At 41.1% G+C, this 13,198-nt stretch overlaps 1 protein-coding gene across 2 annotated transcripts in view; it reads right to left on the reverse strand.

Moving 5' to 3' along the window:
- pold1.L (polymerase (DNA directed), delta 1, catalytic subunit L homeolog) overlaps positions 1–13,198 on the reverse strand; it is a 71,748-nt gene that overhangs the window by 2,638 nt on the left and 55,912 nt on the right. For both annotated transcript variants that reach the window (XM_041568545.1, NM_001094225.1), the window contains 2 exon segments: positions 2,421–2,473; positions 605–702 (listed from right to left, as the gene is read on the reverse strand). In XM_041568545.1, coding sequence (XP_041424479.1) covers positions 605–702; positions 2,421–2,473 — 151 coding nt within the window.

Consider the following 13,198-nt stretch of genomic DNA (forward strand, 5'->3'; position numbering starts at 1 on the left):
GGGGGGGGGGTCTTAAAAAGTCTGTCACTCTGATTTGGCAGTGAGAGCTGATATATATTCACACTTGGAGACAATATAAGACGCCGCACTGGTTTGTTTCCTCCCAATTCTGTTATCAGCAGATGAGACACACACTTGTTATTAACAACAAGCAAGGCCACTAGTTGCTGCTGCACCATAAATAAGCCTGGTGTCTCCAGCAAAGGAATGGCTTCCACTATATATGCCTGGCAGCCTGACTTGAAAATATTGGGACTAGATATATATATATATATATATATAAAATACACAAAAGCCATGAATATCTTGTAAATTATGTCCTTATAAATGGTGACAAGTGACATCATCAGATATAAACGGTGAGTAGTGATGTCATTTTTGTCACATGACTCACTAAAACGTGTATATAATAAATAAAGTACCCCTTGTTGAAGAATAAAAGTAACCTCGGAGTTCCATGACCTGTATAAAAGCACTCAGCCTTCGGCTTCGTACTTTTATATGGTCATGGAACTCCTTGGTGACTTTTATATGGTCATGGATATCCTTATATTTTACAATAGGGGGTAATTATTTTCACTATATACACACACAGATCCCTCACCTAGTGCATAGAACTTCCTCATGCAAGCTGCCCTGGCACCGCTGACACTGAGTCCACAGACGAGAGAATTTCTCTTCTAGGGCCGAAAGCTGAGAGATCTGCAGAGAGAAATAAATCCAAACAGGAAGTGAGAACTGCAAAGACGCACTGCTTCCTGCCAGCCTGGGATTCACAATCATTTATGAATGTGACTTTTTTTTTGATCATGTTCATCGCTATGTAGTGCTCATAATTTCATGCAACACTGTACAATCTGTGTCTGCTGAACTGTAACTCACAAGCAGCTGTTTTACATCATCTGGGGGGCTAGTGAGCTGACCAGCCCTGCTGTTCATAGATTTCATAGGGTGCAAGGAGTTCTTGCTCCAGTCAGATTATACTAAATCACACAAGGGGGCATTTACACAGTGGGCAAATTTGCACCTGGGCAGTAACTCATAACAACCAATCAGTGATTAGCTTTTTTCAGTCAGCTGCAGGTTGAGCACTGAAAGCAATCATCTGATTGGTTGCCATGGGTTACTGCCTAGGTGCAAATTTGCTCACTGTTTATAAACGAGCCCCAAGGTGTTTTTCAAATGTAAATTTTGGTGAAAATCTCACAGGAATAGGCACTACCATGCACATAAAAATGGTTAATGCAATGATTCACGCTTAATGCTCAAACAGCAGGATTGTGGGGAACTTGAATTTACAAGGAATAGGTACAATGCCCGTTGTTTCCGCCATACTTTTGTATTTACACTAAAATTGGCGTGTTTAAGAACGCCTTGTGTGCCATTTAGTCAAGCAGAAACTGAACCCTTCATTCCATGTGGCTTTGAAGTGCTGGACCTACAATGACAAAACATCTGTGTTCATGGTATTTGGCTGAATCAAAAAACAAAATATGGATTTGGCAATTCCCTGCAGAGGTAGAAATCCAGGCTTGGCTGCCGGAGGGTTTGGGAAATGAAGTTCTATTTTCAAGGCCATTGTGAGACAGAGCGGGAATTGAACACGGGTTTCCCCGACTGTTGATTTAATTACTGCACTAATCCTGCTTATAAATATATACACCCGTTCACTCTGCGTATAGCTGCATTAAAGGGATTCTGTCATGATTTTTATTTCTAAATGACACTGTTTACACTGCTAATAATTCACTTTACAATATAAAATTTCATTCCTGAACCAGCAAGTGTATTTCTTTAGTTCCAATATTGGTGTGTAGGTGCATCTCAGGTCATTTTGCCTGGTCATGTGATTTCAGAAAGAGCCAGCACTTTAGGATGGAACTGCTTTCTGGCAGGCTGTTGTTTCTCATACTCAATGTAACTGAATGTGTCACAGTGGGACCTGGATTTTACTATTGAGTGCTGTTCTTAGATCTACAGGCAGCTGTTATTTTGTGTTAGGGAGCTGTTATCTGGTTACCTTCCCATTGTTCTGTTGTTTGGCTGCTGGGGGGGGGGGGGTGATATCACTCCAACTTGCAGTACAGCAGTAACGAGTGACTGAAGTTTATCAGAACACAAATCACATGACTGGGGGCAGCTGGGAAACTGACAATATGTCTAGCCCCATGTCAGATTTCAAAATTAAATATAAAACAATCTGTTTGCTCTTTTGAGAATTGGATTTCAGTGTAGGGGTCTGCTGGAGTAGCACTATTAACTGATGTGTTTTTAAAAAAACATTGTTTTCCCATGACAGTATCCCTTTAACAGACCCACCTAGGGCTTATGGACTGTGTATACTCATTGGACTTATAATAGTGAGATAACTTGGCAGGGTGGAGTGAATAATTACAATTCTAGATGGGCACACAACCTACTTCTTTCTGGAGGAGTTCGGACTCTCGCTGCTTGCAGTAGTTACACACAGCACCTGTGGAAAGACAAAAATGGTATTAATATAGCTTAGGGACCCACTCACAATATACAGTACACATAGAATAGAAATGTCACAATATAAGGCTGATTAGTAATGAATACAGATAATTACTACATGGCAGCACAGAAACCAGTGCAATTAGCATCAGAATTTAATAATCAGCAAACCTGTAGCATCAGCTTATATTACAGGGGAAGCTCATTTTCTGCTGGATAATTAGTGACGAGCCCTAAGCTTAGCTTCTCAACAGCCAATCAGAGCCCACTGAGCATGTGAGTGTCACAGACACTTTCCAAGATGGTGACCCCCTGTGACAAGTTTGAAGTCCTGGATCATTGCTGCTATTGACAAGCTGAAACTTTAGGCTGGTGCAATAAGTGCAGTATATAAAATAACATTTTTAGCCACAATCATTTTTAGGATTTACTTCTCCTTTAACAAAAGCTCTTGGCCCTCTGGTGGAAACTTTACTTTTCTTTGTCTTCTGTCCCATTCACAATGTGGCTCCCGCCCCTTTTGCATCACACCCCACTGCCCGCCCCCTTTTCATCACGGCCCACCCATTAGTTACCGCCCTCAACACTGGCCGGTAATTTTTTTTTTTTAAAAAGGTGGCAACTTTACCTCTACCAACTCTACCCACAATTCCCCTTGCTCCAGTATGGAACATGGGGAGGCACATTTATCAAAGGTCGAATGTATGTGAATTTGTAATCACATGACAAACTCCTTTAAATTCCAATATACTGGAAATTCGAATGGGGGGGGGTTATTTAATAAAAAAAAAAGAATATCTAAAACTTGTACGAATTTTACACTCGAAAACTCAATCGAATTTGAGTCGAATTCGACTTAACTCGATTCGAGTTTTTTCACTGAAAATTCAGGAAGGTTACTAACCTGTCCAAATTCGTTCCTGAACCTCTTCCATTGACTTATACATGAATTCGGCAGGTTTTAGGTGGCGAATAGTCAAATTTGAGTTCTTAAAGGGCCAGAGTATGATAAATCTCAAAATTCGAATTATAACTCGGATCGAGTTTGGACAATTCGCAATTTGAGAGTTTTGACCATAAAATTTTTTTTTTGACCCTTAATAAATCTGCCCCTAAATGTAGTATCTGATTTTGAAAAGCCTCCTGGTAGGTGCCACCTGACCCTGCCATGGAAGATGCATGTGATTTACTTGCACAGTGGGAGTGCCTGCACGGTAATTAATAAAAGCCTGCTCACGGCAAGTGTATATAGAGTGTTCCCTTGTGCTAATGAAAGCTTTAAGGCACTGGGTACAGATTGCACCTTGTCATGGGTAGGAGCATGCTGAGTGTATAAGGCTGGAAGTGGGACCTTAATGATACAGGGAGTGTATCCTTCTACACATACCTGTCATTCATTCTGGAAAATATATTATATACAGACTTTTAATGAAGTGCACTATATACTGTAATATACCATCACTGTCATGTGTTCATGTGTACGTGGCCTCTTCAGTGCGGCAGTCCATTCGTCTGAATGTGGGAGCACAAGTAGCCCATTAGCCTAAATGTGGGAGCACAAGTAGCCCATTAGCCTAAATGTGGGAGCACAAGTAGCCCATTAGCCTAAATGTGGGAGCACAAGTAGCCTATTAGCCTGAATGTGGGAGCACAAGTAGCCCATTAGCCTGAATGTGGGAGAGCAAGCAGCCCATCAGCCTGAATGCGAGAGCGCAAGTAGCCCATTAACCTGAATGTGGGAGCACAAGTAGCCCATTAGCCTGAATGTGGGAGCACAAGTAGCCCATTAGCCTGAATGTGGGAGGAGCACAAGCAGCCCATCAGCCTGAATGTGGGAGCACAAGTAGCCCATTAGCCTGAATGTGGGAGCACAAGTAGCCCATTAGCCTGAATGTGGGAGCACAAGTAGCCCATTAGCCTGAATGTGGGAGCACAAGCAGCCCATCAGCCTGAATGTGGGAGCAGAAGTAGCCCATCAGCCTGAATGTGGGAGCACAAGTAGCCCATTAGCCTGAATGTGGGAGCACAAGTAGCCCATTAGCCTGAATGTGGGAGAGCAATAGCCCATTAACCTGAATGTGGGAGCACAAGTAGCCCATTAGCCTGAATGTGGGAGCACAAGCAGCCCATCAGCCTGAATGCGAGAGCGCAAGTAGCCCATTAGCCTGAATGTGGGAGCACAAGTAGCCCATGTGCCAGTCAGTATCTGAATATGCTCAACCCACTGCAGACTGTTTATAAAGCAAGATGCCATGAAGTCCATGGCTGGATCGCCATTCCGTGCATTAATAGACAGTTAAGCAAATTCCCAGGTCTCTGCTTAGTTCTGCTTTGCTGTGTGGATTGCAAAACCAGGGGTTATATTTCCCAAGATGAAAGTCAGCAATTTTGTGGCTGTGCCGGACCCCCCGGTTTCCTGCCATTGTGCAGACACAGACAATACCGCAGGGTCAGCCGCAGCTTTATCTTTAGTGCAGGGGAAAGAGAAGCTTTCTCGTCCTGGACACGTTCAGCAACGGGAACAGATGTTTTAGAATAAATACAATCCAGTAACAAGTGCAGCTGCTTCATGTGGTCTCGAAAATGCTTATGAGGCAACTTGTGTTTCATATAAGCCCATGGACAAAATAGAAATAAATACAATATATATATATATATATATATATATATATATATATATATATATATATATATATATAAATAAATAAAAGGTATGGGATCTGTTAACCCGGAAACAGATTATCCAGAAAGCTCAGAATTACGGAAAGGCAGTCTTCCATAGACTCCATTTTATCCAAATAAACCAAATTTCTTAAAATGTATTTCCTTTTTCTCTGTAATAATAAAACAGTATCTTGTACTTGATCCCAACTGAGATATAATTAATCCTTATTGGAATCAGAACCAGCCTATTGGGTTTGTTTAAAGGGATACTGTCATGGGAAAACTTTTTTTTTTTCCAAAATGAATCAGTTAATAGTGCTGCTCCAGCAGAATTCTGCACTGAAATCCATTTCTCAAAAGAGCAAACAGATTTTTTTTATATTTAATCTGACATGGGGCTTGACATACAGTATTGCCAGTTTTCCAGCTGCCCCCAGTCATGTGACTTGTGCTCTGATAAACTTCAGTCGCTCTTTACTGCTGTACTGCAAGTTGGAGTGATATCACCCCCCTCCCTTTCCCCCCCAACAGCCTAACAAAAGAACAATGGGAAGGTAACCAGATAGCAGCTCCCCAACACGAGATAACAGCTGCCTGGTAGATCTAAGAACAACACTAAATAGTAAAATCCAGGTCCCACTGCGACACATTCAGTTACATTGAGTAGGAGAAACAACAGCCTGCCAGAAAGCAGTTCCATAGTGCAGCACTGGCTCTTTCTGAAATCACATGACCAGGCAAAATGACCTGAGATGCAGCTACACACCAATATTACAACTAAAAAATACACTTGTTGATTCAGGAATGAAATTTTATATTGTAGAATGAATTATTTGCAGTGTAAACAGTGTAATTTAGAAATAAAAACTACACCATAAAAATCATGACAGAATCCCTTTAAAGTGGACCTGTCACCTACACATAAAAAGCTGCATAATGAAAGTCCTTTGCAAATTAAATATGAAACCCCCAAAAAATTTTTCATTAAAACATCCATACCTGTTATAAAGGTGTTTAAATATCTAAACTGTCAATCAAATATTACCTGCCCCGCCTCTATGCCCGTGGCATAGAGGAGGGGCAGACAATTACTTTCACTTTCCATTCAGCATTTCCTACATGTCACTGCTCTCCCCACATTCCCCCTTCCCTCCTCAGGCTCTATAATTGTGTAGGGACCTGCACATGGACATTAGGTCCCCCATTCTGGTGCATACACAAGATTTTGGGGTGATACACAATTTCCCTTAATAACTGTGTCCACAAAATGGCTGCTGCCTGCTTGCTGTGTTTGTATAATTCCAAGACAGAAGGAAACAAAATTTAAATAATAAATACAGTGTAAGTAAAGTTTATTTTGCTCAACTAACATGATAGAAAAGAATTTTAAATTATTTCTTAGGGTGACAGGTCCCCTGGCCTGTCACCCTAAGAAATAATTTAAAATTCTTTTCTATCATGTTAGTTGAGCAAAATAAACTTTACTTACACTGTATTTATTATTTAAATTTTGTTTCCTTCTGTCTTGGAATTATACAAACACAGCAAGCAGGCAGCAGCCATTTTGTGGACACAGTTTTAAATTATTTCTTAGGGTGACAGGTCCCCTGGCCTGTCACCCTAAGAAATAATTTAAAATTCTTTTCTATCATGTTAGTTGAGCAAAATAAACTTTACTTACACTGTATTTATTATTTAAATTTTGTTTCCTTCTGTCTTGGAATTATACAAACACAGCAAGCAGGCAGCAGCCATTTTGTGGACACAGTTATTAAGGGAAATTGTGTATCACCCCAAAATCTTGTGTATGCACCAGAATGGGGGACCTAATGTCCATGTGCAGGTCCCTACACAATTATAGAGCCTGAGGAGGGAAGGGGGAATGTGGGGAGAGCAGTGACATGTAGGAAATGCTGAATGGAAAGTGAAAGTAATTGTCTGCCCCTCCTCTATGCCACGGGCATAGAGGCGGGGCAGGTAATATTTGATTGACAGTTTAGATATTTAAACACCTTTATAACAGGTATGGATGTTTAAATATGAAACCCCCAAAAAATGTTTCATTAAATTTGCAAAGGACTTTCATTATGCAGCTTTTTATGTGTAGGTGACAGGTCCACTTTAAAGGGAACTCAATTCTAAAAAAAACACAGTGAAAAATCCTATTGACAAAGGACATTTGTTGTCGGATTCTGCAGTCACCTGCTCTACAATTGCAATTAGTTTTCATTTTTCTTTTATGATTTGTGGTTTTTGAGTTATTTAGCTTTTATGATTTGTGGTTTTTGAGTTATTTAGCTTTTTATTCAGCAGCTCTCCAGTTTGCAGTTTCAGCAATCTGCTTGCTAAGGTCCAAATTCCCCTAGCAACCAGGCATTGATTTGAATAAGAGACTGGAATATGAATAGGCGAGGGGCTGAATAGAAAGATGAGCAATAACAATAAATGTGTAGCCTTACAGAGTTTTTGTTTTTTAGTTGGGGGTCAGTGACCCCCATTTTAAAACTGGAAAGAGTTAGAAGAAGTTACTTAAAATTAACCATTCTATAACATGCTAAAAGTTAACTTAAAGGCGAACCACCCCTTTAAATCCCACTGGGAAAAGGATCAATGAAATTCCTATTGCAGGGGAAAATGTGACATTATAATGGGGTTTGAAAACCCACCCTGAACAGCACGGTAATGGTGATGGAAAGAGCTGGGCCATGAATCCTAGGGATGCACAGAACGAGGGGCAATAAGAACAATTTTAACTTCCTTGTTTGTGTGAAGAAGAAAAAAAGTCACATGATTTTTAGGATTTGGTTTAGCCATGTATTTGGATTCAGCCAAATCCTGCTGAACAAAGGACGAATCATAGTTTCGGTGAATGCCTATGAAATCCACAGTAAATATCAGCAAAGCCAATGGTATATATATAGTGAATAAAGTACCCCCTCTTGTAAATTATAAGGATATTATAAGTTACCGAGGAGTTTCATGAATTTGAATTTTTTTTTGAAAATTCGAATATTGAAATTCATGTACTGTCTCTTTAAAAATTCGACGTCGACCATTCGCCATCTAAAACCTGCCGAATTGCGGGTTTAGCCTATGGGGAACCTAATAGAACCTATTTGGATGTTACTTCCATTTCGTATTCGACGGAAAACGGCCTATTCACCTGAAAAAAAACTTAAGATATTTTTTTAATTAGGGATGCACCGAATCCACTATTTTAGATTCAGGCGAACCCCCCCCCCCACGAAGCCTTTGCGAGAGATTTGTCCGAATACCGAACCCTAATTTGCATATGCAAATTAAGGGTGGGAAGGGGGGGGGAAATGTTCTTCCTTGTTTTGTGACAAAAAGTTATGCAATTTCCATCCCACCCCTTATGTGCATATGCAAATTAGGATTCGGTTTGGCCGGGCAGAAGGATTCCTGGATTTGGTGTATCCCTAATTTAAATTTAAAGTTTTTTTATTCGAAATTCGACCCTTGATAAATCTGCCCCTACTTTTCTAGTCTACTAGACAATCATGTAAACATTACATAAACCCAATAGGCTGATTTTGCTTCCAATAAGGATTAATTATATTGTAATTATACGCCGATCGATATCAAGCTATAATCGGGCAGATATCGATCGGGCAGATATCAATCGGGCAAGTTTGATTTATGTCCTCCGATCCAGGACCGCATTGGCTAGTTGATACGTTGCTGTGACCCATCTGTGCAGCATTGTAATCCGATCATTTGGATTCACCCGATATCGCCCAGCCGTTAGTGGGGACATCAGGTTAAGATCCTTTCATTTGGCGACCTCACCAAACGAGCGGATCTTATACTGTATGGCCACCTTTAGTTGGGATCAAGTACAAGGTACTGTTTTATTATTACAGAGGAAAAGGAAATTATAAAAAATGTGGGTTATTGGGATAAAATGGAATCTGTGGGAGACGGCCATCCCGTAATTTGGAGCTTTTAGGCTAACGGGTTTCCGGATAATGGATCCCATACCTGTATAAAGGGGAACGGTACACCTTCCTTTATATTAGTCTTTGAGCTCTAGCTGTAGGGATTTTTGCCCACTATTCCTTGCAGATCACGTCTTATTCTTCTACCCTTCTTGGGCCAATGCCTGGCGCAGATTTTCAGTGATGTTTAATTGAGGGGCCTGTGAGGGTCATTCCTAAACCTTCCTCTTGCTGTTCTCCATGGAACGGTGCAAGAGAACTCCTGCGCCAGACAAATCTTCCTGCAGCTCCTCTGCAATCATACAAGAGTTTGCCTTTGCTTTCTGACAGACATATAAACCGTTCATCTTGCTTTTGCACATCTTCACTTCCCCTTTACTGCCATTTCTTGATGACATTACAGACACTGGAAATGATGAGCTGGAAGTGTTTTGCAATCTGTTTATAGATTTTTATACATCGAGTAACTTTGTTTTCGCTTAGAAGAGTCCATGGTTGTTAAACGACAATTTTGGGGTGCCCATGATTTTAAGGGGTTTGTTTTAAAGGGATCGGTCACCTTCCAAACACTTTTTTCAGTTTAATTAATTTCAGATTGTTTCCCAGAAATAAAGACTTTTTTCAATTACTTTCCATTATCTAAGTTTTAAAGTTGAATGTCCCTGTGTTTGAGTCGAACAGTTCAGTAATTCAGGTGCAGAGTCTGAACCGTGACAATTTTGCAACATTTAGTTGATACATTTCTCAGCAACAACTATTGTATCAATTCTAACAACTGCCTTTAATGAAACCCAGAGATTCTGATTAGCGGGGACAAAGATAAGAAATGTATCAACTAAATATATCCATTTAGAACAGTTTACAGGGTCGGCGACCCCCTCCCAGAGCTGCTTTAGAAGGTGAAAAATGACAAATGTGTTAAAAAGTTGCTGAAATAAAATAGATCTGTAAATTAATTTTGCAACAATGTTGTTTTTTCCCCCCACCGATTCCTGCAATGGTTGTACAGGTATGGGACCTGTTTCCAGAATGCTTGGGACCTGGGAATTTCTGTATAACGGATCTTTCAGTAATTTGGATCTTCATACCTTAATTCTTCTAGGATATCATGTAAACATTAAGGGGCAGCTTTATTAAGGTTTTTTCCTTGAAAATGTGAGTTTTCGAGTTGTATTTTTTGGTCAAAACTCATAAGTTTAAGCCTTGAAACGATATTTGAGTTTTATTATACCCCGACCCTGGAAATAGCTTGAATCCGAAAATACACCATCTAAAACCAGTCGAGGTTTTGTAGAAGTCCCTTGAACCATTTGAAGAGATTAACAGCCTGCTTGATGTTTGAGTTTTTCTGAGGGTCTTGCCCAAAAACTCGAATCGAGGACTCAATTCGATTAATTCTAGTTTTTTTCCACCAAAAACTGGTTCAATTCAAGTTTTGCCATTCGTGTTTTTTCTTAAACAAGATACCATTTGAATTTCAAGGTCATTAGAGGTAAATAAAGCTCCAACAATCGACCTTTGAGAAATAAACCCCACAATAAACCCACTAGGCTGATTTTGCTTCCAATAAGGATTAATTATATCTTAGTTGGGATCAAGTACAAGATACTGTTTTATTATTACAGAGAAAAAGGAAATCATTGTTAAAAATTTGGATTATTTGATTATAACGGAGGCTATGGGAAAGGTCCTTCCCGTGATTCAGAGCTTTCTGCATAACAGGTTTTCTGGATAATTGATCCTATACCTGTCCGCTACTTTTTACTTACAATATGAACCAAGTACACTTTAAAATTTTCAGGGGATCAGAAATAAATTGAGTAAAATCAGGCAAAATGTAAAATCAAGGAAATGCATTATATACTGGTGGCTCCACCAAAAAAAATAGTATGTAAAATTGAGGTTTCACTGTATGCCCTTTGGCCAGGGGTCCCCAAAAAATGATCTTCCGACATGACATAGCCCCTAAAACCATGATCGGATTTTCTCAGTTTACATCAGTGATATTTCACATTTCTTTCCTTCGGTCAGCAGAATATTGGGTAAAGGCAGGAGGGAAATGTATAAATATAAGAGAGAGACTGAGAAAGGAGGAACTCTGCAGCAGCACTGACAAGAATTATCTCAGGATTCCGGGTAAACAAACCCCCACGCTTATATTCCATTTTTGGACCAACAACAGCGATGCAGAATTAGAAATTCCCTGTATTCAGCAGATTAAAGAGAGATCTTGTGGAGGGGGGGGGGATTTATCAAAGTAAAGAAGAAAGATACTTAAAGGAGAAGGAAAGCTATGGAGGCATTTTATTGCCAATAGATTAGCTGCAATAGTGCAAGCTAGAATGCTATATTTATTCTGTAGAATATTTTACCATACCTGAGTAAAAAGCTCTAGAAACTCTCTGTTTAGAATAGGAGCTGCAGTATTAATGTGGTGTGACATCACTTCCTGCCTGAGTCTCTCCCTGCTCTGGGCTCAGATTACAGTAGAGAAGGGGGTGGGGGAAGAGGAGCAAACTGAGCATGCTCTTGCCCAGGGCAATGAGGTTTAAGCTGAAGGCAGGAAGTCTGATACAGAAGCCCATGAGTACACAATAGAAGGAAAGAAATGCTGTGTTTCTTTTGACAGGGGACTCAGAGCAACATTACTTGGGGGTTTACTGATATATTTAGATGGACCTTTCTGATAAGGCTTACTTAGTTTTAACCTTTCCTTCTCCTTTAAGAGAAGAATTCTGCAGCTCCCTGTTTGTTTGTACAGGATAGTTAGATGTTCTCCTGCTTTAGAAACTAGAATTGAGAGTATACTGTAGGTCATCTAAACAATATACAGGTTTGGGATCCTTATGGGAAGCCTGTTATCCAGAAATATCTGAATTACAAGAAGTCCGTCCCCGCTAGACTCCATTCTAATATTTTTAATTGATTTCCTTTTTCTCTGTAATAATAAAACAGTAGCTTGATCCCAACTAAGAAATGATTAATCCTTATTGGAGGCAAAATAATCCTACTGGGTTTATTTAACATAAATGAACTTGAATGGGGGTCTCCAGATAGTAAAGTTGTTACTCAAAACAATATGGAAGAGGCCCAGGTGCACCGCCCTTAGCCCTCAGCACGGGGAGTGGATAAACCGAATATACTATGGAGCAGGCACTCAAATGAAGGCAGCATCGGACTGGCCGGCAGGACAACAGGAAAAAAGCCGGTGGTCCCCGCCAGCCCAGACCCGTGCTACTCAGTGTGACCTCCTCCCCCTCCACCTGCTTGCCCAGCCTGAACCGCCCACTTGTCCAGCCTGAACCACCCTTTTGCCCAGCCTCAACCGCCCACTTGCCCAGCCTGAACCGCCCACTTGTCCTGCCTGAACCGCCCACTTGTCCTGCCTGAACCGCCCACTTGTCCTGCCTGAACCGCCCACTTGTCCTGCCTGAACCGCCCACTTGTCCTGCTTGAACCGCTCACTTGTCCTGCCTGAACCGCCCACTTGTCCTGCCTGAACCGCCCACTTGTCCAGCCGAAACCGCCCACTTGTCCAGCCTTGAACCGCCCACTTGTCCAGCCTGAACCGCCCACTTGTCCTGCCTGAACCGCCCACTTGTCCTGCCTGAACCGCCCACTTGTCCTGCCTGAACCGCCCACGCCCTCAAATGAGCGTGAATTAGGTAAGCGATGTGAGGGGGGTGGGAGAGGGCAGAAGAGAAGTTTGCTGGGGAGTGAGGCCTGAGACTGGGGTTCTTGGGGGGGTACGAAGGCCTTGATGTGGCAGCCCCGGTGGGCCCTGACCCCCCCCCTCCAATCGTTCTTTGCTTTGCTTCAACTACTTGGTGTGCTTGTATTTTCGGTTTATTTAATGTTAAAATGATTTTTTAGTAGACTTCAGGTATTGAGATCCAAATTATGGAAAGACCCCCTTCTCTGGAAAACCCCAGGTCCCAAGCATTCTGCATAACAGGTTCCATACCTGTATTGTTATAATACCCAACTTGTCCCACTGCTGAAATGCATGTCTCAGCAGTGGATAGTTGGAGGGCCAGGGTTGGGCTCATCTACATATAAACAAGAAGTATTTACCAGATAGCTGGCACTAGTTAGATCCA

Source organism: Xenopus laevis, chromosome 7L (genome assembly GCF_017654675.1).
Source record: "Xenopus laevis strain J_2021 chromosome 7L, Xenopus_laevis_v10.1, whole genome shotgun sequence".
Classification (NCBI taxonomy): domain Eukaryota; kingdom Metazoa; phylum Chordata; class Amphibia; order Anura; family Pipidae; genus Xenopus; species Xenopus laevis.